Here is a 25,536-nt window from a genome sequence, read left to right as displayed (position 1 = left end):
TCGGCACCTTATGGTGCCAATAATAGTTATGGCACCTTATGGTGCCGATAATAGTTATGGCACCATAACATACCTAAAAGAGGTGCCATTACCCGGAACTTGGCGCCATGAGCACCATAAACCCCCAAGTTTCGGTTAATGGCGGATTTCCCTTGCCAGCACCCCGCCGAGAATGGCACACCCGCCGATAATCGCGGACTGCCTGTATACATACACATTTGGTGAGACATATACATTTGGAGAGATGAACAATGCAACATTTAAAATATCAATAATGTTAATTGTAATATACAATACTTTTCTAACACTGAATGAAAGTATTCAAGTCCAGGCTACCCCCCAAATTCACAAGTAACAAACCTACCCATCAGTCTCGCTAAGAGGGTGAAGCAAAAATCTCTGTTAGCAGGCATAACAAGAGGTTAAACTGGTTCTGATAAAAATGCATACATGTGTAAGGTTTTTGACCTTAAAACACTAAAACATAGCTTATCACTCAATACTGGATCTTACCTATTTATATAAAAGCAATATACACATAGCTCTTACTACTATTTTTATACAATACATGTCTTCTTGTATATGGCTTCCAAATTTCCAAAAAAGCAAATAAACACTTTTTTTATTATTATTATTCACATTTATGTGGCATTCAAAAGTGTAAGGCGAATGGCATCTTGCAAAGTAGTACTACTAGTTATGTATTATCTGGATTGTCTTTATTAGTTAAAAATTTAAGCTAAAGAAATTAATTACATGAAATAAAAAACAAAAACTTGACACTCATCTCATCTACCTTGAAGATGCACATAAGCCTTCTCTTCAGAAAAAATTTTTAAGCTAGGCATCCTCTGACTGCTCTGTTTAATGCCTATGACTTACTAATTTTGCCATTTATTACTCAATTACCTTAATCAATGATCAGGATTATTCAGCACTCCTGCAAATAGATTGGAACCGTATATTTCCGCATATAAGATAACCTTGAAAACTTAAGGTTCACCCTTGAAAATTGGGAGGGGGCATCTTATACTAAACATCAATTTATGGTTGTGCTCACAGCAACCTTCATCTTTCAGTAAACTTTCAGAAATTTTAATGGTAGTCTAATTATGGTAGTTATAACATTTAGGATAACATAATAATTTTTCATTAAAAATTCATCATCATTTTGGTGGTGAATAACACAATTTTGGAAATACTTACTACTGTTTAGAATACTTCAATCATACGAATGATAATTATGTATAATAATTATTGTACACTAGACAAATCTCTTTACCTCCATCTCTATCCAATCTCCATGTTAAATATTTAAGTTAAAAAAGTACAAGAGAATGATAAAAGTATTGCTAGTACAGTGTTCCCCCTGTATTCGTGGTTGATGTGTACCAGCCACCCCGCGAATAGTTAGTAACACCACTAAAAAGGCTTATAACTACCTATCTTGAAAGTTCAGATACCAAATGTATACATACCTTAAATAATATCCTACTTCAAATATACCTTAAATTACTAACCTATTTCTGTATTAATCTTTGAGGTTATATTATTAATATCATTTCAAAGTAATCTTAAACATTTTACCATTAAAATATATATAACTACAGCCTATATATAATATAATATATATATATATTATATATATATATATATAGATAGATTTAGAGAAAGAGAGAAAGGAAGAAGGAGAAAGGAAGAAGAAAAGGGAAGGGAGAAGAGGGAGCGAGAGAGAGAGAGAGAGGAGAGAGAGAGAGAATAACTCCTAGACTGTAACTCCTTCCCCTTCGCCATATATTCTGTCATTTATTCCCCCACCCTCCTTCCTCGAAGTGGATAAAAAGCTGGGAATCGCTATTTTTTCTATTAATCTTATAATATTTGAAAATTAGTTATAAGGTAAATCATTTATTTATACTACAAAACAAATAAACATATGCAAGTAAGAGAGAGAGAGAGAGAGAGAGAGAGAGAAATGCTGTTGTTTAATCTCATTAAACTTAATATCATTTGAAAACTAGTACTGTATATTATTATTTTACCATAAAATGTAGTAATGCCCTTAAAGATATACTGTATAGTACATACACTTTCAGCCCAAACAGAAGGCGAGAGTTACCACTATGACATACGTATCTCGTGTGGCAAAAGGTCAGAGAGAGAGATAAGAGAGAGAGGAGAGAGAGAGAGAGAGGGAGAGAGAGAGAGAGAGAGAGAGCGAGAGAGACGAGGAGAGGAGAGAGAGAGAGAGAGAGAGAGAGAGTTATTCCTATTCAAAAGAGTGAAATGGACAGATTATTGTATTTATTTAAAGTACTATCACAAATGATTTTGAAATTAGTTACAGTCTGGTACCGAATTCTGTGTTCGAATTGTGCGATTCACCTTTTTTGCAGTCACTAGTTCTCAATAAATAGATTTTCTGTATTTGCGAGGCTGTTCAAAGTCTGCGAGTCATGCACTGCAAATCGTATCAAATCTATTGTCTTTTCAAGTATTTTTTTTTTTTTGGGGGGGGGGGGGGGGGGGGGAGGGAGGGTTTGTTGCTGGTATCTGAGAGAAGGGATGGGGGGAATGCTTGGAGGAAAAAAACTATTATCCCTCCAAGGAGGAATATGAGAAAGATTTCCTGCTCAGCCATTAGCTAAGATGGAAGGCTCTGCCTCACGCATTTGTGACATTATAGCGCAGTGTATATGAATGATCGGTATCATCACCATCGCCATACGTATTATTCAGATCTGCAAGTGTATTCTGATCATCTGCATTATGTATACATCTGCTAGAAGCTGAAGAGGAAGACCTATTTTCTTGAAGCTAAAAAGCCTGTCCTTAAGTTAAAGTCGAAGGAGGGAGCAACTTCCATTTTGGCAGCAGTCGACAACTTGAAATCCTTCACTGCTGAACGTGAAGTAAGAATTTTTTCTAGGTTAATTTGTTTTGACTAACTTTTGGCATTTGATCATTTATTTTTTTCTATTGTTGAAATAGGTTTTGATGAAAATGACTAGTAAAAGTAGAGAGAGAGAGAGAGAGAGAGAGAGAGAGAGAGAGAGAGAGAGAGAGAGAGAGAGAGAGAGAGAGAGAGAAAGTTATCTCTTGTTGAGAAGTTGTAATTTCATATCAAATTTTGAATTTTCATCAGTTCTTTTTTATCGTAGAATAAATTCATATGAAAACAATTACACAGTGAACATGCCGGACAAAGAAAGTTAGACAGGTGCTCATGACCAAGTTTGTTAGGCCTAACGGGAGTGAAGACACGCATGATCCGCTAGTACCTGAAACCTCCAATGGTTCACAAAGCCTTCCTTCAGCAGAGGAACTCTTCACAGTGGATGAGATAGGAGTTTGAAGGTTTTTTGGCAGAGGATAGGTAGGGGAAATTCTATCCAAAAAGTTTTTTAAAGGAAATGACTGTATCATACAGTACACTTGCACCCAATGGTGGCATTGTTTATGTGTGGGAGTTTTCACTATCCTCTGTGTAATTTTAAACTTTTTCAAGTAATGGATAGATTATTGTAGTATTTGTGTAAAATATGATCACATGATTTTTGTAATTACAGTTATTATTATTATTATTACCACTATTATCATTTGAAAATATTAATAAACATATTATACATACATGTACCATAAAAATCTCTCATCTCAGCAAAGAGAGAGAGAGACACACACACACACACACAACACACTCCCTCCCCTCCTGTCACATTACTTGATATATTTGACAGCTGTTGGACCTCAGCCGCCTCAGCTTGGTACCTGGAGTTCGAAAGAAAGATGCGTGAAGACTGGGATTTCCTTCATTCTCGCATAATTTTTTAATTTATAAACTAAAATCTTACTAATTCACTATAGTATTTTCTTTAATGAATTGATTGCTCTTTACATTAATATTAATGTTTGAAAATTAGTAAATCATTTATTTATCATACAAAAAACACATCTCTGTAAGAGAGAGAGAGAGAGAGAGATAATTATTATTGTTACTATGTGATTCATTTAATCTTATTAAACTTACTAATACAGTATTGATCAATATTAACATTTTAAAATTAGGAAATAATTTTTGTATCACAAAAATGTATTGTCATGAAAATGATATCAAAATACACTAATTAGTGATTATTTATCATCAGAAAAACCTGCAAATAAGTGAATCCGCCACAAATAATGGGTAGATATGGTCCAGAGAGAAATGCGTGAATCAGGAGAACGCGAATATGAGGGGCCCACAGTAACTATACTCTTACCATAAACGTGCATATAGCCATAAACAACTAAGTAAGAAACAGTTGTTGTGGTATGAACAACCAAATAAAAAAACAGCTGTTAGGCTTGCATTTCAACCATCATATGATAGTAAATAATTACTGTATGTTACAAATGACATTAAGTAAAATAGGACAGATGTATTTTTACATTACAGTACTGTAGTATATCCCTTATTCATTATAAAAGTTGGCAAGGAAATATACTGCTAAATTTAAGCTGCAAGTTGTAGCTAAAGCTGAGAAAACAATGCTCAAGCGACTAATGAACATAAATTATCATGCATTGGCAACAAGGATGAAACTCCCCTAAAACTTTGATATGCTATCAAACTCGACATAAATAACATTGGAGAGAAATGTATTTTAATTAAAACTACTGAGCATGAAAGAACATATTTTACTGTTGCTTAAATGTGTACGGTAGATGGGACAACACTTGACCCCCCTTTAAATGGAAATTGATGCCTAAACAAAAATACCTCAATGGTATTGTTGTCCACGTTCACGATAAACCTAAACAATGCAAATGGCGCATGATCACTGTGTTTGCATTTTATAATACAATAGGAATATGAGAATACTGTATGTACAATATTAGTATTGGATACAGTGAAGTAAAGAATAACTTATTAAAAGATCCATAGAAAAGCTGCATATACATTATGTTTGTACTTTACATTATGATACTAATACAGTGGACCCCCAATTTGTGTTCTCAAGATTCATGGGTTTCTCAATGGATCATACCTAAAAATTATTTGGGGAAAAATTTTACTATTTGCAGTATTTTTCACTGAGAAATATTCACTGATTGCTGTATTTTCATAGCAATTTCATACTAAATGCACTTTTTGTGATAAAACTATTAAAATATTCAGTTATAAGCATTTTTAGAGGGTTTTTCTAGTGTTTGACCTAATAAAAAAAGGCAGATCTAAACATTTTTAGAGGATTTAATATTTGCAGATTTTAGCTATTCACTGGGGTTCTGGTGCACATCCCCTGTAAATACAGGGGTTCATTGTATATGAATAGTATTACATAAGATAACTTTATATCTTGTATAAGGTGCAACTCCCTTAAAATTAGCTTCAAAATTAAGTCTTCAAAAGTCACATGATACGTGAGCATATTATATGGTAACCCAAAGCTTTTGTAATTTTTTATTCATCTTATAGTATAGATATGAGATAAAGTCATGAAAATGGGCATGGCTAGCATAATGGCATACAGGTAGTTCACCTTGAATCATCATGCAGTAATTAAGCATTACAATGAAGCACTGAAATGCCTCCTTGCATATTCTTCATGTTCTTTTATTAATTCAGTTTAGAAGCAGTCCCTGGGTTATGGCAGGGGTTCCGTTCCCACGGCGTGCTGTAAGTCAGAAATTGCTGTAACTTGGAACATCATAAAAAAAGTATAAAAATAAGAGAGACTTCTATTTGACCACTGTAACTCAGTACTGATTTTTTGATAAGATATTTGAAAAAGTGCTTTAAGTACGGATTCGCTGTAGGTCAAGACAGTCATAACCTACGGACTGCCTAAGATTTTTTTTGTTTCCTGTCACTGAAAATCCTACTGTATGATGCCAACTTCTCACACCAACAGGCTATACTGCCTGTTAGTTTTACCACTTAATCAATAATCTCAACGGTTTGTATATAAGATAACCAGTTTACAATTATATTTTAGACCTTAAAAAGGCTGAAATTTAATGTCAATCTCCAACAAAAAAAAAGCAATTTGTTTACATTTGGTTGATTACGATTTATATTCAACGTCTGGAGAGGCAAGAAACTATTTCCTAAAATTCTTTACACCAATATACATAATCTTACATTTTGTTTGCCCTATTTTGAAACTTTAAAAACTATAGTATGCACTGTTTTGTTTACAAAGTAAACATAAGTTGTGGGAGACAGCACACCACTTAGCAAGTATGTTTACTATAAAAACATAACAGGAAATTACAACTATACTCGCCATCAAACAATCTAAAAGAACTAACTATACAGTAGCCACCATCAATTGGTACTAATGTTGTGCAACCAGGAAATTTATATTACTGCCAACAAGATTGCAATACATTTTCCCTTCAAATATTTAACAATGAGTACTATCTAACATATATTGTGAGCTATATTATTAGTAAAATTTGCTTTTTTTCCAACTGTAATATGTATGTATATAATACCATTAAGTGTAATGTACAGTTTTGCAAAAATGTCTTTGTTGATATCTTTGAATGGAAATTACATCTACAAGATAAAGTGTAGGTTAAAATCATTCATACAACATAAAACCCAACAATTCCCTTTTACAAACATGGAGAACATTTCCATCCTTTTGCATATACTAAATGAAATAATTTTTAACTTGCACTGCCTGAAATACTGCTGAATACATGTATCTACAAATTTTATACATCTGAATAAAATCTAAACGTTTTTAAGCAATATTCACTAAGACATGCAGCAAAAAAATAATTATAAATGTTAATATATGCATGCAAACAACATAGGAATTATATATATATATAAAAAAAAAAATCATACCTCATGTTCACTATCAAGTTTCCTCCAAGGAGACTTTCCTCTACTAAGTATTTTCTTTATTGAAAGTGGTGTTGCTACTTTCTTTCCTCGAGGAGTAATATTTAGTCCTTTTTTACTGAGAAATGAGACACCACCAGGAGACAGCGTGGTACGCCTTGACTGAGACCCAGAACTTCTAGTAGAAGCACTCATACTATTACGTTGTGATGACTCTTTTAATAATCGTCTCGATCGGGTAGAAACTGGAGAATCACTGGATCCAGAAGAAACAGGACTCACCTGCAGTAAGAAACTCTAATTATACTTTCAATTATCAAAACTCCATGTTATGCAATTAATGTACATCATCTTCAGTCTGGACTAATTCATTCAATACTGCAAAGTTACAGTAAACTATCAGACCAGTGGTATCAAAAATACTTGTGCATACTAGAGCATAGCTTCAAGATACACATAAAGGGAGAGTTTGCATACCAGACCAGTCACCTCTTACCAATAAAAAGTTTTGTCAAACATCAAAGTCTAGAGAAGTGATTGTATGCCTCATGAAATTAGTTTAGAGTAATAACAATCTTTATACATATTTTTTTCTTAGTCTCAAAATGTTTATAGTATAACTAGCTGGGCATGTCTTACTTAGACAATTAGTAAGGTAATTCAAAGCTCAGGTTTTAGTGTCCCATAAGGTCATCAAAACAATTATTTATATTCTCAATACACCTTAAAATTAATTCACAAGTTGGTATCACAACAGTAATATTTAGAATTTCACTGAAAAGTCCCATACATTACAAGTGATAAAATTAAGTGCAAAACTATACAATCTAAGCAAACTTTGCATTAGATATCATGTAACATCTAAGCAGCTACCAGAAGACAGTTCTAAGGTTTTACACTAAAAGAAAAGGGTCCTTATTACTGGCCTATGTGTCCATTAGGGTGGGTACCACTTAAGAGTGCCTTATAACTGTCAAACATATTAAATTGTCTCTTAATTCCACATTTCATTTTAGAAGAAACCCTTTAAGTATATAATCCCCATGAAATTAAATCGCTGGTCTCATTAAATTACCTTGTAATAACAAAGTATTATGGGAGTACTGCTAAAGCAATGTCCTCTACTGATCCCTAACAAACTAAACTTCTCCTTAACCCTCTTGTGCACAGGCCGAAAATATAAGGTGTAAGGTACACGACTTTCCCCCCCGGGCCGAAATGAACCCGCGCATGGAAAAGTTTTTGGTAAAATTCAGTACATCCGAACTATAACTGATATATGCTTTTGGTTAGTGTTATTATGTCGGAAATGATTGAATTATTTCCTAAAGCAATCAGAACATCTTTATGAGGCTTAGAATAAAAACGATGTGATGATCGTGAAATTAAGAAAAATCGTAGATATTTTTTGGAAATATAATCATGAAAAATATAATAATTAGGTTGGGGAGTTTGTTTTATACCTAGATTGTGTAGAAATGTTTGATGTTTCATGTGGAAGCAATAATTTTGCTATGTGTTTGCTAACGAGCTGTAATTGATTAAATAATGCTAATTTTTTACCAAGTGCAATTTTCAGATTTTCCAACCTACTTATGTTGATGTTCTGTATCTTAGCTAAGTAAGCTAGCAGCGTCGGGTTTGCGCTTTCTTTGAGATTCATCATCTGTTGACCCAATGGCGTCAGCTACGTTTTCTATGATTGACGCTTTTTTCTTTTTTTTAATGAATTTTTTCCAAAAATAACTTACATATGATGCGCCTGACATGTCATCTGTGCACTTACCCAAAAAAAATTTATTGACAATCTATGCATCATCAGAACACGAGAGGGTTAAATTGTGAGTCTTGCATAGAGGGAAAACTTTTGCATTTTTTTCCTTAAATGTATGTGACTTTGAAAATGTGCATAGATCAGTTATTGTTAATATGGTCACAGTCAATATTACAATGCCACTAAACTTAGCATCAACAAATCTTTATTAGGTGAGTATGCATGCCAAATAAAATTTCAACCTATCAGACCTTAAGTTATGAGCCCCTTCCACCCTTGCCCCAGAAAAATACCTATGGCATTCAGACTCATAATTTCACATTTGGCAGTAATCCCTTAATTACCAAGACACAACCAGACCCCACCCAAGGACCCAAGATATACACATATATCTATATCTTTGGGTTGTACTTTATTCTTTCATTATATAAATTGTAGTATAGTACTGCATTATTTTTTTTAAAGTGAAATAAAAAAAAAACTAACAAATCAAACACCTGCCTAAACTATCCACCCACTCCAAACTGCATTCCCATCCCACTCCCAGGCAAAGAACTCACTTCCCCAGCCACCTACTTTCCAAAACAACCATTTCTCTGGGAGAATCTTCCTCTAAACTGCCTTACTGCTGCACCCTTGCCTTCCAATGCACCCCCTCCCCCCCAGAATCCTTTCCTGGCATCCCATACACCCCCAAAACCCTTGCATCTTTAAGTATTTACTCAGACTCTTGTACAAGGATGATAATTACTGCTGAAATAAGAAAACTATTTGATACTCATGAACAATTTTATCTAAAAGATGGAAATTCCCAGCACACAGTTAACATAAAAACAGATAGACTTTTTAATAAAGAAAAATCAATAACAGAAAAGCCATCTAAAAGCAGTTAAAAAAAAGAACAAAATAAAGCTGAATACACTGGACTATGAGTGTAAAAAATTGCAGGAAATGGATGAAAAATAATAGAAAATAACAAATACCAAGTAAAGCACACTGTAAGTGTTACTCCTCAACATGGGATTTTTCTGAGAAAAAGGAAAACACCATAAGCATTTCCAAAAAATTAGATATCTGGATCTTCACAACCATAAATGAACAAAGACACTGAGTGTGACAATACAGAGAAAAATTAAACATGGTAATCATAATAGTCTCTACAATTAGTTTCACCTAGAACCTACCAACTTGATCCCAGGCCTGTATTGAGCAGGAGTCAAGGAAGTTTACAAAGCCCTGTGTAACTTGGGGGAAAAAATACAACACCAAACCTATGAAAATACCAAATGAAATGTCCCCAGTATCTGACAGCCTTTAGACAGAGATAAGCACAGAAATAATTTTAAACAAAATGAAGAGGAACTGAAGATTATCCACAGTGTGATTAAGGAACACAGAGAAGTTGATAAACAAGAGTGGGGAGGCTGAAACTGGCTAATTTTATAATATGAAGTAAATTTGGCACCAACGAAAAGATTCCAGTTACACCAGGTGAGTCATGTTGAACATGACACTTCTAAACAATGTGTTAGAGAGAGAAAATATGACTATTAGTTATATCATCATGAAAAGTTAGGAAACCTACGAAGAGTAGGTGTTGGATGAGTGGTTTTCTTGCTTGATATAATGTGGTTCGGATCCCACAATAGGCTGTAGGTCCCGTTGCTAGGTGACCAATTGGTTCCTAGCCAAGTAAAAATATCTAATCCTTCGGGCCAGCCCAAGGAGAGCTGTTAATCAGCTCAGTGGTCTGGTAAAACTACGATATACTTAAACTTTTTAAAAAGAGTAGGATACAAGTGCCTGCAAATGCGGAATCAAAGCACAGAACTTCAAGGCCAAGAAAAAAGGCATACAAAATGCTAAAGAAATGTTAGTGACCATCATATTTTATCGCTTACTTTGTGATGGAGGAAACTAAAAATGCCCTGCTTTCATGAATAAAATTTTTTTTCCATTCAGTGACACTATTATTGTGATGTTCCAGTTAATGATGATTTTCGATTATTATCGCTTGGCCCGAAACAGACCCGTCATTAACCGGGGGACTGCCTGTAATGTGCATTTTGCAAAGGTATGCACATCATAGCCTTGTACATGTGGAGTATCTTACAGTGCATGCACTGAACTGACTGTGATCTGGATAACAAGGATGGTAACTCTGGTGGAAAGGTGGGGTCACCCTTGCTCTCCAAAACACAGCAACCACAAAAATGTAGTGGGATGGCTGAGGCAGGTAAAATCCATTTGAAAAGCAGAGGTTTGTATATCTAACAAATTACTTTGAGATACAAATGCTATGCCTTTCATACATGGAGACTCGCCCATAGGTAAAGATGAGAACCATTAATAATAAAAAGCCTACTTCCCTGTTAAAAGACTTTTCAGTTGCATCTATTTTTTAAATCATGAAAGACAAAAGCCCTACTGCACATGTCCAGCCTATGATCCTTCATTATACAAAAAGGTTCAATTTTCTGTGCTTAACTCATGAAGGTTTTGAGGAGGGGACGATGTCACTGTTATAATAACAGGTTTATATATAAATCTTGTTTTAGACTAAGAGTTAATCCACGCTCGTGGTTGCGTTTACAGCAAAAATAAAACATATACAGTAATACCCTGAACTTATGCAACTCGAATTGCATGTATTCACAATAGTGTGAACTTTTCATTTAAAGCTAACTGATTATCACACACGAGTTCTTCACAATAGCGCGAACATTTGCGAGTCCTTCAGAAACACTGAAAAACCCTGCAAAAGTGTTTATGTTTAATTTATTGTGTAAATTTTTTTTAAGTTTTAAAGCCTTCCTATATAAAGTCTTTATTAAAAATGTACTTTTTATTTTTGTACATGAATAAATGATAATGGTCTTACGTCCGCGCGGTAACTCTTCCAAAAAAATCATAAATTTTTTTCGTCAGTTTGTCATAATGTTTGCACCATTTTAAATTAGCCGTTACATAAAGTTTTATATATAAAAATGTGTGCAATTTCATGTAGGGAAAAAAAGAAAGAAAAAAAAAAAAAACCATGGTTGTAGCTTTTATCAGTTTTGAAATATTTTCATATAAATAACGATAAATAGAAAAAATTCGACCTTCGGTCAACTTTAACGCGACCGAAATGGTCGAAAACTGCAATTGTAAGCTACAACACTTACAGACTAGTAATATTCAATCAATTACCTTCATTTTGGAACAAACGGGAAGTCTCTAGCACAATATCTTGATTTATGGTGAACTCCCCGTATTTAGGGTCTTTTGATAAGGAAAAGGCTAATTGGAGGGGTTGCTGTGGTAGTGTTTAAAACTTGCCCCAGTTTTATACCGACACCTTTTATTTAGGTGAGCGAGTCAGACACTTCTGACATGTCCAATTTAGCAGTTCTCTGGTATTATAGCAATATTTTACTAGAAATAGTGCTAAAGAGGACACATTTCACTGGGCGACATGGCTTCCTCGCCCAGAAATAGATTTTTCCTACGTCAAAATCCCTTTTTTTTACGTCCTCGGGTTACGAATTGTGACGTTTATAGATCGTTCGTCTACCCCGCAATTAATTAATTAATTCGATTTGGAAAACGGCAGCCATTTCTTTAGAATATCAGCTGATTTTTATTCAACGCGGGAAACCCAAAACCCGCCAGCTAGAGATAGGAAGTTCCCCAGTTGGGGGAAAAGTGTCTTTTATCAGCTGTAGGGACGTATCTCAAAAGGGAAGGGTGTAGGCAGATTGGTACCTCTTAGACCTATACCTTAAGCTCTCTTTCCTGTGACCCCTCTGCTGGCTGTATGCTTGTTTTCCAGGATTTGCCTTGATCGTGGGGGGTTAAGCTGACCTCCAACCCCCAAGCAACCCAACTGAATTCTGTCTCAGTCGGCTGCGAGACGTGATCTCGGACAGAGGTCAAATTACCTGCCTTCCTGTTAGGCCTACCCAGGGTGTGAGTGGCGCGCCGATGACCCAGGCCTCAGACAAAGGGGGCCATGCTTTTCTACAAAGAGCCACTGAACACGACATCCAGGTACGTCTTGTGAAACAACATATTGCCAGTCCCTTATCACCTATTATAATTTTGATCCTCATTCTCCCAATTCAATTTCCAGCAACAAAAAGGAATTCATCCCTTTGTTCCCTCTCCCTGCCTCATGGCCCGCATGCTTCCCTTGTGTGATCGTCCCAGACCAAGGAAGTCATTGCATACGTCAGTGAAACATTAAAAGTTCTTTCTTCCCAGTGTTAGAGAATTAATTAATCAAAACAAGAAATCCTTTTTTCTTTTATCTCGTCTAATCTGGGATTCTTTTCCAGATTCCATGAGCCACGTGTCATGTCTCTGCCCGCAAGTGTTGCATTACCCCAAGTGTATGAAAACCAGCTATAACAGCTCAATGGAGCCATCATTTACCTTTTCTCCAGCCCAGCACGGGCCTTTTAGTAAATAAATAGCTTTAAGTAACGAGCTGAGTTTTCTGGCGACCTTCCCTCTAAAGAAATTAATAACAATCAGTTTACGGTAAGTTAAAGCAACTCCCTCTTGAAATCCCTCAATCACTTCCGTTTACGTATCTAGCCTCTCTCAAGGCCGATACATACGTAACATTGGCGAATCTTGCCTGGATTGAACCTAGCTTGCTTAAAAAAAAGCTTGTAAATCGCGTTATCCGTTGTAAAACGTAAACTGTAAATTATTTTACAAAGCGTAAATCAAGCACACTTGCAGGGAAAGAAGACACACTGACTCACGGTAAGGTATTCCATTCATTAATATGATTATTCTATAACCAATGTTAGCTTAAGGTACGTTTAAGTATTTTTTATTGTTGAAGTGGTCAAAAGAGCGTAGGTAGAAATCTTATTATTGTAACGGCGAACGCGCCAGTGCTTTATTTTAGTGGCGAGCAAACAATTTGCCCCGCGAATTCTCTGTTACTTTGTGCTGTCCTCGTAGGAGCTCTCACGAACACGTGTGCAGATAGATGCCAGAAAGGACCAGATCAAACTAGGAAGTGCTTTGCCAGGGTTTATTGCTGTATTAGAAAGCCTAGCTAGTTAGGAGTGTTTTACTAATAGTTACGGCAAAAGAAGTGTACAATTCTTTTGTCTGTGATATGTTAGGGAATCCATTTTTAACTTAGTTTTCATTCCAAGTGTTGGTAACCGCTACCTCTCAGCTAATTCAGCTTAGCGCACTTTCGCGCCTGCGCGGTCTCAACCAGCCTTCGTTTTCGCTCACAGCGGCAGCCATGTTTTTATCCCTTTCAGAATTATCTAAACCATTTAAGCAAAGTAACGTAAGTCTCAAAGTTTTAACGTAAATAATATCGATCTCGGTACTAGTATCTATCGTCCTGCCAGAGAAATTAACGTAATTCGCCTTGAATAAAAAAGTAGAATCTTGTGTTGTAAATTGTCTTCGCATTTACAGAGAATCAGCTGATTCGCCATCACTGCTAGCACACCGTGGTGCTAACCCGCTCTTCTCGCCTCACGTGTTTCACCTCGCATCGCTCACTCGCGCGCTGAGCGAAGTTTCATTTCACTTCGCACTTAACGTCACCTCATTCACAATTGTTTGCTAACATCGTTTTAAAATCCTTACCGTCATTTTTCACTTGTCCTTACGTAAAGTTAACGTAAATCTTAAAAGTAGAGTCACTTGCAAGAATTGTTAACGTAAAACGCGTCTTTGTAAATTCATATTGAAACGCAAATCATTTCATAAGCGCAAGCCGCTAACATTAACGTAAACATCGTTCACCGCGAGCGCGTTATCATTTTCATAAAACGTTATCCAAAGCAATTCTTTCATTTCACGTTAACGTAAGTAAATCATTTAACGCAAGTTGCGTCATATTGAACTGACATTAGTAGTTCAATTCAAATATAAGGGAGTTCATTCATATATCATTTTTCACCCTCTCCGAGAGAGAGAGGGAGAGAGAGAAAGAGAGAGAAAACCAGAACCCATTATTCACGAAGCCAAGAGTACTACATCTTACCATTAATTATAGCATGCCGAATTAACCTTATTTTAGTCTCTTGTGTCTTTCATTTACACAGCGTGATACGTACGCGCATGTGTCCATTGCAGTTTGCAAACATTTATTTATTTCATTTACCGAGTACTTCAGCGAGGGACTGAGCATTTTCAATTATCATTACCTGTCGTTGCCCGAGTGGTCTTGTTCATTTTTTATCACAAAAGACTTGCGTATACCGCAAGCACAATTCGCACAGTGTGCCACGCAAATTCATTACTTCCAGACAGGGAAGTCGTTACCAGTTTAGGACTGGCCACCACCAGTGCACGTCAGGTCTTACCATTTCACAGTGCCACTAATTCTTGACACTGTCCATCGACTGGCTGCTGAAGTACTCCCACCTTTTACTTTCTCTCCTCCACCATTACACTCTGCCATGAGCAGTGCCATTTCACTTCAGTATATTTAAGTATACTGCATGTAGTGTCCGGGACACACCAGCACGATACCAGTGCTCCAAGGAACGCCTCCATAAATGCCATTGCACCTGTACAGGCCGTACAGGTAGCCATTAAATCTGCGTGTCCGTCCTTACGGAACGCCCAAGTAACTAGTGTGTCCATGTACAAGGGTCAGTGATCCTTCGGAACACTCAACAAGGGAACGCCTCCCAGAAGTGCCGCAATACCAGCCCTAAGTGCTGACAAACCTGCGTGTCCGTCCTTACGGAACGCCCAATTCATTAATGTTCGTGTACGAGGATCAGTGATCCTTCGGACCAACCCAAGGAACGCCTCCTCATAAGTGCCGCGCACCTGTACAGACGTACAGGTAGCCCATTCCAACGTCTCCCAAGTTGGGAACGCCCGTAAGTGTGACGTACACAGCACACTTCATTCGATTTTTTCACCTCAGCAGAAGGTGCCATTCACAAAGTGCCACCGAGCACCCAGTCTTTTCACTTTTCATTACCACATTGCAGAACCCATTTCCAAGTGAGTGCCACTTTCCACAGTAGGCACTCCTATTCCATTCAGTACCCTTTCCTGGCCATTATTTTCATTTTCTTCCGAGCCTCTACTGTAGCCTAAGGGAAATGTCGTCCCCTGCTTCCCGCGACTTCTTTGCCAGAGAGCTAGAGAGGCTCCGAGTCCTCATAACTCTGGGCAAGGAGGCTGGTTACACTGGACCAGCACTTGACCAGTGGATAAAGACGCAGCAGGCTGCTGCGCGCCTGCAAGAAAAGGAAGAAAGAGAAGCAGAGGAGAAAGCCAGAGAAGCAGAGAGAAAGGAAAGAGAAGAAGAGAGAAAGCATGAGCTAGCTCTCCTAGATGACGCAATCTCTCTGCGAGTTTCCAAGCCCCAGACCATGAGCTGGACTCTCGGTAAGAGGTGGTTGCGGAGGTTCTGCACCACTTGTTGTGTGCGTGGGCATGCTGTGGATTCCGACCAGTGCCCAAGTCGGTCTCTACCTTGGGAGGAGAGCTTCCAGGGTGAACTTCTCCAAGGCTACCATGTAGCCCTGCCTGATGAACAGTCTCCTACGGCCTATCAGTGGGTACAAGTCATGGCCGACACCGAAGCCCAGGTCTCCCTTATTTCCAGAAAGGCATTGCCTAGGGGTGCCAAAATCCAGACGAACGAAGAAATTCAGTTTGAATGGATTGACGGTAACCTCTATTCTGTTCCTTCGGTCCTTCTGAATGTAAAAATGCCCTTTCTGGACCAGGTGACCAAGGAAACCACATTGTGCCGCCTGGGCGTAGTTGACCCATTCCATGATGTTTATCAGGTGATATTGGGCCGAGATCTACTTAAGCCGTATCTCCCCTGGACGCAGCTCCCACTACCAGATGCACCGGATCCCTGCAGCATGCCTCATAATCAAACCTCAATTTTAGATTCAGAGGCTAGTGCCTCCGATGTCCCAGACATCCCTTTTATTTGTGAACCTGGCCCTGACCCAGTGTCAGAGCCAGACGATTCTTCTGCATCATCTCAGCCTCTTACAATTTTACTGCCTACCTCCTCCACTTTGGAAGAGGTAAGCCCACCAGTTGACCCCGGACTTGTTTCCGAGGGTGATCCAACAGAGGACGTTTCACCTGTGCCAGAGCACACTGCCAGCCTTGGTGACTCCACAGATTCGCAACCTGTGGGGCCATCTCGGTCTTATCATCCCGTGCCACGGAAGAGGTTCTGGAACACGTTCTGCCGAGACTGTGGCCGCAAGGGTCACATGTCTGCCAACTATAGAGGGTGCGCAAATTTTAATATTCCTGCCATCGCAATGGCCGTCACCAATCCTTCTTCTCTAGGACCCCCAGCTAAGGGCCCTATAACCGTCGCACCCCTCCAAAGCCATTATCAGCCAAGCCACGTCAGAGCCTACGACGACTCTGGCGCTCAAGTCTCCCTGATACGGGAAGACAGAATTCCCCGAGGGGCTAACGTTGATAGACGTCGATTGATCACCATTGAAGGTATCAATCACATTAAACTGATCCTTCCGACCGTCCAATTGAGGGTCACCAGACCTCACTTCTCCAAAGAATGTACTCTTGCAGTTGCAAGCTACATCCCACCCAAGGAGGTTATGACCTCCTCCTAGGGCAAGACATGAAGTCTCCCTCACAATTCAAAAAGCCTAGGGGTCCTAACCCCATGTCAATTCACTCCAAAGCAAGGAGTCACCGAAATTCTACTTCCTCTAGGAAGTACATCCACCAACAGTCTCCCCCGTTACCAAGGAGGGAGATTGACCATTCACAGTTCCGTTGCAAGACCTGTAACGTAATAGGGCACTCCACAAATTGGCCTAGGTGCCCTAGCAAGTTATGTGCAGCGGACACTGTCCAAGTCCCACAAGGCTTAGCCTTCCAAAAGAGACTGGACCCTCTGTCTCCCATAACCAAGGGCACGCTGAGAGGTATTGCACCTCCGGTACCCGCCACAGGTCCAGTCGACCTCAACTCTCTGCCAGTACCACTTGGCAGCACTGAGCAGTACAAGCTCCGTCCAGCCTGGACGTAGAGCCACCACCGAACTGACCTCTGCGCCTGGCCCCGAGCTAGCGCCGGCGCCTAACCTTATCAAGGATCCTCCTACAGGAGATCCTCCAACAGGCATGGAGCTTACCACAGCCCATGGCCAATCACTAGTTCCTTCTTCTTCATCCTTACCTCTGTCGCCCGAGGATGAACCTCCGGCAGACCTTACCTTTGTACCTCCTCTGGAAAACCAGGAACTGCCCGACCAGGAGTTAGCCTGGAGTTTTCCCCTCACGACGGTTGTCGCAGCAGCCGGAGTGAGGGCCTCCCCTGAAGTAGGTTCCACCTCTACGACGGTTGCTGCAGAGACCGAAGTAGGGGGTTCTCCTGCAATCCCTCAGGCTACCACTGCCTCTGCTCCTGCCGGCATTTCTGGCCTTTCCCCAGAGTCTGTGCCTCCGTCTACTCCTAGGACTGGTATAGCCAGGTCCTGGAGGAATAAGAAGAAGAAGAAGAAGAAGAAGAAGGGACGTAACCAATCATTAACATATTAACAAAAAAGAGCCACATGCTCTCCTTGACACCTGTGCCCGAGGTACAGTGTTGCATTCATCTGCAGAATGATCCTGGCACCTACCCAGAGAAGGTAGCCAGCCTGATCTCTGCCAGTAGCACTAACCCTCTAACCCCTAGCCATTGTAATACTAACCCTCACTTAAATATAATTACCTCATTGCATTTCCCTCCTGGTCAATTAACCACTCATCATCCCCATGCATCATTACCTCTCATTATGTATTGTAACAATTCCGGCGACACATTACTGCTGTGCGTACCACACTCTGGAATGATTGCGTCTTCATTTAACTGTATTGAGTAGGTTAGGCTAATGATTTAGTACCAGGGCATTAGGTTAGTAGCAAGTAGAATTTTCAAGTAACCTTATCAGGGTGGGGAGAGTAGACTGTCGTCCCAAGACAACCCGTAGTTATTACTTAGGCTAGACTACATTACTCCATTAAGTTAGTACACTTAGCATCTCCGCCTATACGTTAGGTAGGCCACTGTAGTTAGCTGTATCGCCGCTCTACAAACTTCAAGTTGGAGTAGGAGAACGGGGTAGTCGAGACGATCAATTTATTTAAGCCAAGACCTTCACACCCGAAAGGGAGTGAATGCCTTCTTAACAGGGGGAGCTGTGACGTTTATAGATCGTTCGTCTACCCCGCAATTAATTAATTAATTCGATTTGGAAAACGGCAGCCATTTCTTTAGAATATCAGCTGATTTTTATTCAATGCGGGAAACCCAAAACCCGCCAGCTAGAGATAGGAAGAATTCCCCAGTTGGGGGAAAAGAGTCTTTTATCAGCTGTAGGGACGTATCTCAAAAGGGAAGGGTGTAGGCAGATTGGTACCTCTTAGACCTATACCTTAAGCTCTCTTTCCTGTGACCCCTCTGCTGGCTGTATGCTTGTTTTCCAGGATTTGCCTTGATCGTGGGGGGTTAAGCTGACCTCCAACCCCCAAGCAACCCAACTGAATTCTGTCTCAGTCGGCTGCGAGACGTGATCTCGGACAGAGGTCAAATTACCTGCCTTCCTGTTAGGCCTACCCAGGGTGTGAGTGGCGCGCCGATGACCCAGGCCTCAGACAAAGGGGGCCATGCTTTTCTACAAAGAGCCACTGAACACGACATCCAGGTACGTCTTGTGAAACAACATATTGCCAGTCCCTTATCACCTATTATAATTTTGATCCTCATTCTCCCAATTCAATTTCCAGCAACAAAAGGAATTCATCCCTTTGTTCCCTCTCCCTGCCTCATGGCCGCATGCTTCCCCTTGTGTGATCGTCCCAGACCAAGGAAGTCATTGCATACCTCAGTGAAACATTAAAAGTTCTTTCTTCCCAGTGTTAGAGAATTAATTAATCAAAACAAGAAATCCTTTTTTCTTTTCTCGTCTAATCTGGGATTCTTTTCCAGATTCCATGAGCCACGTGTCATGTCTCTGCCCGCAAGTGTTGCATTACCCCAAGTGTATGAAAACCAGCTATAACAGCTCAATGGAGCCATCATTTACCTTTTCTCCAGCCCAGCACGGGCCTTTTAGTAAATAAATAGCTTTAAGTAACGAGCTGAGTTTTCTGGCGACCTTCCCTCTAAAGAAATTAATAACTATCAGTTTACGGTAAGTTAAAGCAACTCCCTCTTGAAATCCCTCAATCACTTCCGTTTACGTATCTAGCCTCTCTCAAGGCCGCTACATACGTAACAGAATTCATACATCATATTGTGATAATATTTTCTCTGTGTTGCTGTGATCGTTTTACAATTTGTTATATACTAAAATCATTACAATTTAATGTACAATACAACGAAAAAATAATTAACGCATTAGCTTAATTTATTGTACAATACAACGAAAAAATAATTAACTTATTAGCTTTAACCGTTTTGCTCACAGCACGATTTGTATACAATTATATATGATTCTTTTTTGCGCTGTCATATATTCCAATATTTATATATGATAATGATATTTTTTTTTCATTTCTGATTGTTGAAGAACTCTTAATTTTGAAAATTAAGCATACTGTGATTTATTATTATTATTATTAAAAAAAAAAAAAAAAAAAAAAAAAAAAAAAAAAAAAAAAAAAAAAAAAAAAAAAAAACGAACGAACAAACAAACAACCACTTTTCCGCTTCGGCGCTCACTCGCGATCGCCACCGGCATATGGGAGACACTTTCAGAAATACCGGCTCAGCGTTTAAGGGTTAAATGAAGTCAGTACAGTATTTCCAAAATGACCAGAGCTCTCTAGCGGGGCTGTTTGGGTCCTCCCACGTGTGTTTTAATCTCGGCATATCTGCCAAATTTATAACAACAACAGAAAGAGAAAACCATTTCTCCAATTACAGATATCAAATATCATCTTTTCCATTACACAGAACTCTAAATAAATTACATAGGTTCAAGATTTATAAGTTTCTATGCAATAACAAGAAAAAGAATCAGATTTTCTATCAACATGGCATCTCATTTTGGTGTTGTCAATATTTCAAACACCTCCATGTGCATTTTAATCCATGGATAAGCTGCTTAGATTCTCTCCAGGGGGCACTTTTGGTGGTCACTGTACATGTCTAGAGGCAGTTCTCCTTTCAACAAATATCTTGATTTCTTAATATCGTAAGTATAGAATAAATTGGTGACCAAGGAAATAACAGAGTAAGTTTGACGAGTGAGAAAATAAACAATCATATACAGACCTCTCTCTCTCTCTCTCTGACAAGATAATAGATATGAAACAATGACTGAATATTGCTTGAATATGATATGGCAAAGCTTTGGCCTGACTGAGGAAGTGTGGAGTGACTTTGACACTGACTTACAAGTCACGCCTGGTCATCTCACAGCCATGGATAGACATCAACATCACAGCCTAGAAAAGGTAATCATATACAAAATAAATAGGTATTTTCTAGAGAAAAAGGCAAATGGAGGGTCTATTTTATCGTATAAAAAAGCTCTCACTCGGACAGCTGTAAGATTTAGAAGAGATTGAGAGCAGAGTCTAATAGGAAGGAGATTAAATTACCTGGGAATGAAAAGACCCTACAATTTTATAATTATTACAGCCTCGGGGTTTGTCTCAAAAACATTCAAAGGTCTGTCACACATGGGTCAGTTGTTTTTGTAAAATTGGTAACAGGGCAGATCTTGAAATGCCACGCCAGAGAGCTCTCATCACGGTGGCAAGACTATAACTACCCCTGCAATTACTTGTTCCTATGCTTATACATTATCCTTCTCTTAAGAATATAAAAGCAAAAGGCTGGAAAAATTTAACTAATGCATGTGACTGGAAAGCCTACACTTTTACAAAGCCTTAAACACATTACCTGGTCCAAATTTCAGGTCTAATTGCATTGGTATTCCTTGAATGCTTTTCATCTTTACTTGTAAGTGATACTTGCTATATTATATTGTGTTTTGTCAATATTATGATTTCTTCTTTCTCGCATCCATTTTGTATTCCTGTTATGTCAACTCTACTCATCACAATAAATGCTAAAACCCACAAAGCTAAAAGCAAGACCTTTGGCGTAATATTAAATTACAGACAATTTTAAAAAGACCAATCATATTTCCTGAATCACACAGGATCATTCAAAGAAATTGCTCTTGAATGAATGGTAAGTCAGGTAAGTAGGGCAGCTAATGTGAAAAAGATCAAAAGTAAAATGAGAGCAAATAAAATTACATACAAGCTGAGGATGTAGTCTTGGTTGACTTCCTTTGGGTAATGAAAATCCTTCAACTTTTATCTCAATAACAGAGGTAAGGTCATAATGTGACCTGACCTCAGGCAATAAGCAACAAAATACATAATAATGGAAGCAAATTTACCTTCTGCTCTCTGCTGGATGAGGACAACTGGGAGGTGTCAGAATCTAATCTGTTTTCTTTATCAAATTTATGCATAATTCTTCTTCCAGGTGTCGGTGGACCAGGTCGAGAATAAGATGTCTGTGAAGAAAGATTAAATCTGTCAGCATTCTGCAAACCTTTCCTCAACTTCAAATAAATATATCTTTCACTATTAATTCCCACCTTGGACAAAACTGAAAAATTATCAATTCTTATTATATTATTCCTCCAAAAACCACAGCTTTTCACTTCATTCCTACACCTCGCATGAGCTTTTCCAATAGTAGTTTGCTGTAAAATTACTATTTAAATATAATAGCAAAATATAATGTCTTGTATGCTATATATCAAACACACTGAACAATGAATGCATATAAAGAAAAACTTGCACTTTGTACCTTATACACTAGTGTTATAATACCTGTCACATTTCTTTAAATTCATTTAGTTGCTAAATATTAAGTTTTCTCCTAATATTTAGTGTAGTATAATCATACACACTCCTAGGACTAGCCATGGTAAGTCTTCAAGTTTCAAAACTTTAAAAAAAATTGAGACAATAAAAATGTAACAATACTGATCCAAACAAAAGTGTTGTATGTATGGATGTACAAGTATGTACATTCCAAAAAATTATGCAAATTAACTTATTAGTAGATAATACATAAACAAACATGTTTGCTTGAAAGTATTGTTAAAATCTTACATAATTTGAAGGCCCCTTCTTGATGTTCACATGATGTCTATCTTTAAGCAGTATATATTTATGTAATTTTTTGCATTTCAATATTCATAAGCCAATTGACATTCCCATTTCATAACACCATTTCACTATCAATGGAAGAATATGAGACTATCTGGAAGACTATATAATATTTTTCTTAATAGTTTCACCAAAACACCGTCATTTATATGCTCTAATAGGGTGAAAACTTGAGCAAGACAAAGTTAAAAGCAAGCATGCCAGGGAGAGGGGGCCACATAGAACAAACAAAAAATCCAAGACAAAAATCAATGTAACAGGAACCCTTTAAACTCTTTTGTTATTACATTTTTTCTATTTGGTTACTCCATCATACCAACATCCTCCAGCTCAAATTATTATAAATAGGAAAAATCCTTTCATTAATAACTATTTTTCATATATATGTTACAGTTAATTAATAATTATTAAGAATGAGGAATCTTGACAAAACATAGCAAAAAATTCCTATACGTATAGTACTATTTTTCCTATAACAAATACTTAGGGCACCATTTAATTATTTTCTTGCAATAGTTTCCAAATACTAGGAGTTCAAGAATTACTATGACATTCTAACATAATGCTCTACTTCTAGAGAACACAAAAATGCTTCCTTACTCTACTACAATCATGCATTTAAATGCCATTTCAGGCCAAATATACACTCACAAAGTTTTCATGTGAACACTGTTTATAACTGAATGAAATGAAAAAGTAAAAATATACACAACTTATAACTTATACATGTTAATCTACATGACTAAAAGATATTTTCTAAAATATTACACATGAGAACTAAATTACTACATAGATTGGCAAATAAAAAAGAATGTTTATTCTGTTTAACACTATAATGACTGTAGTGAATTTGTTAATGTGCATGCACTCCCAAATGTATCAAAGTATGAAGCTAGTAATACAAAATACTAGAAAAATATTCAAAATATGAACCACGGTGTATTTCAAGACATTACAGATTTCTAGTAATAAAATTAGCTTTTTCAAAAAAAGCACTCACGAATGAACTTACATTTCTAAACATCCATTGAGAAACAATGATTCACTGTGCTCTAAATCAATCAGAAACCCACTGCCAAGTTGGTTATGGCAACTCAAGCACAAGAACAAAAGTTATTGGCATTCTTAGTGGTTAGTTTCAATGTCGATTCCAAGTAAATCATTCCAACAACCAGAAAAACAGGTCTGTGTCTAATGCAAAAACAGTTATTCCTTAAGCGAGTTTTTTTTATTTGTTGTAAATATCATATAAAAAATGACTAACAAAATTTTTATTTTGAGAATGTCAAGCTCTGTACTGCGTGATTTTGTTAAAATACATTTTTGATGGTTAAAATAAAATGCTTAATACACCAGAGAAAGTCACAACAAATACTCTGTTTAATGTACACACACACACACAAATTGCATAAAAACTACAGCCATTTTAAACACTATTAATAGAAAGTAAGCTCACAGAACTTCTTTCTTTTATCCTAACAAGACATTATAATCTTGTAACTTTTTATTGCATTCAAGAAAAAATTTATTTTAATTTTTGTATACTTTCAGACTGACCTTTTGTCTTTGGGGTTGAAGAAAAATCAAAAGTTTGAGTTCTAGAATTAACTACAAAGTCAATACGTAAACACTTTCTTGGATTCTTTTATAATCAAAGCTCAAAATAATTTCCGCAAAGTACTGACAGTTTGTTTAGATTTTTTTTATAGTTAATAAAATACAGGCAATCCCTGCTTACCACCAGTGGCATCTGTTAACGTTGGTTTGGTTTTATGATGCTTGGCTAACAATGTTGTTAACCAGAATTTTGGTGCTGATAAGCGGTTTATCAGTGTGGATACCAGTTAACAGTCCAGTTAATCAGTATAGTGGTGCTTAAGGTATCAGAATCACCATTTATTACCATAATTATTGTGATGTTCTGATTAAAAACAATTTTTGGTTGTCTGCGCTTGGCTGGGAAAGCAACCGCTGCTGTTAACTAGGGACTGCCTGTAGAGCTCTCATTACGCCAATCTTTTGAAAACAGTTGTGAAAATAAATGCAAATTTCAGTATAAAAATCTTTCTGGGTAAAAATTTCATACTATGTAAAATAAGCATGAATTAGCAGCAAAAGTTTGCCTACCAGATACCAACAACTGAAAATTCTAGCTTCCTTAGGTGGGATAATTTTATGCTTTATCATGCTTTTCTTAAAACTCAAATTTCCAATTAATTATTTTCAATCTGCTCAATGAGCAATGGAATGTGAATAATATAGATTTTCATTCCTTACAGATAGCCTTTTATTCTTCTTCCCTCCAATGGAATCAATAGAAACTTCAGAATTAGTGGAATCGGAAAGAGACTTCCGCTTGCGGAGGTTGAAGGCAGGAGAATCCAGTTGCATATTCCCTGTAGCTTCAGTCAAATTTAGGAGGCTTTCATCAACAGCACATCCAGCCTGAGAAGATGCAAAAAAGTTCGATATGATCCCTAACTCCACCAGAATACATCTAATCACGTACACCCTCATATATTCACAGCTCCACACCAACATCCCAAACCTTATATCAAGAAGTTAGAAAAATTTTAAGATTTTAAGCCATTTTCCATTACATGAAGAGTAATTAACAGCATTTGCTTCTTAATACTTGTCCATTTTTTCAACCTCCTAATTCTATATGGTAGGACTTATACTTCAACTTTATATAATATTTTACCAACTCACTCAAAAAACAGCATAAGAATTAAACTTTA

At 37.5% G+C, this 25,536-nt stretch overlaps 1 protein-coding gene across 3 annotated transcripts in view; it reads right to left on the bottom strand.

The window, feature by feature from the left end:
* LOC135216961 (golgin subfamily A member 4-like) overlaps positions 1 to 25,536 on the bottom strand; it is a 275,501-nt gene that overhangs the window by 16,364 nt on the left and 233,601 nt on the right. For 2 of the 3 annotated variants that reach the window (XM_064252489.1, XM_064252492.1), the window contains exons 25-27: positions 25,073 to 25,240; positions 22,012 to 22,131; positions 6,842 to 7,120 (exon numbers count right to left, since the gene is read on the bottom strand). In XM_064252489.1, coding sequence (XP_064108559.1) covers positions 6,842 to 7,120; positions 22,012 to 22,131; positions 25,073 to 25,240 — 567 coding nt within the window. The remainder of the gene's footprint in view (positions 1 to 6,841; positions 7,121 to 22,011; positions 22,132 to 25,072; positions 25,241 to 25,536) is intronic. The other variant, XM_064252500.1, reaches the window with a different exon arrangement.

Source organism: Macrobrachium nipponense, chromosome 19 (assembly GCF_015104395.2).
Source record: "Macrobrachium nipponense isolate FS-2020 chromosome 19, ASM1510439v2, whole genome shotgun sequence".
Taxonomy (NCBI): domain Eukaryota; kingdom Metazoa; phylum Arthropoda; class Malacostraca; order Decapoda; family Palaemonidae; genus Macrobrachium; species Macrobrachium nipponense.
Note: the sequence above shows the minus strand (reverse complement) of the source record. Positions and strands in the feature narration are given on the sequence as shown.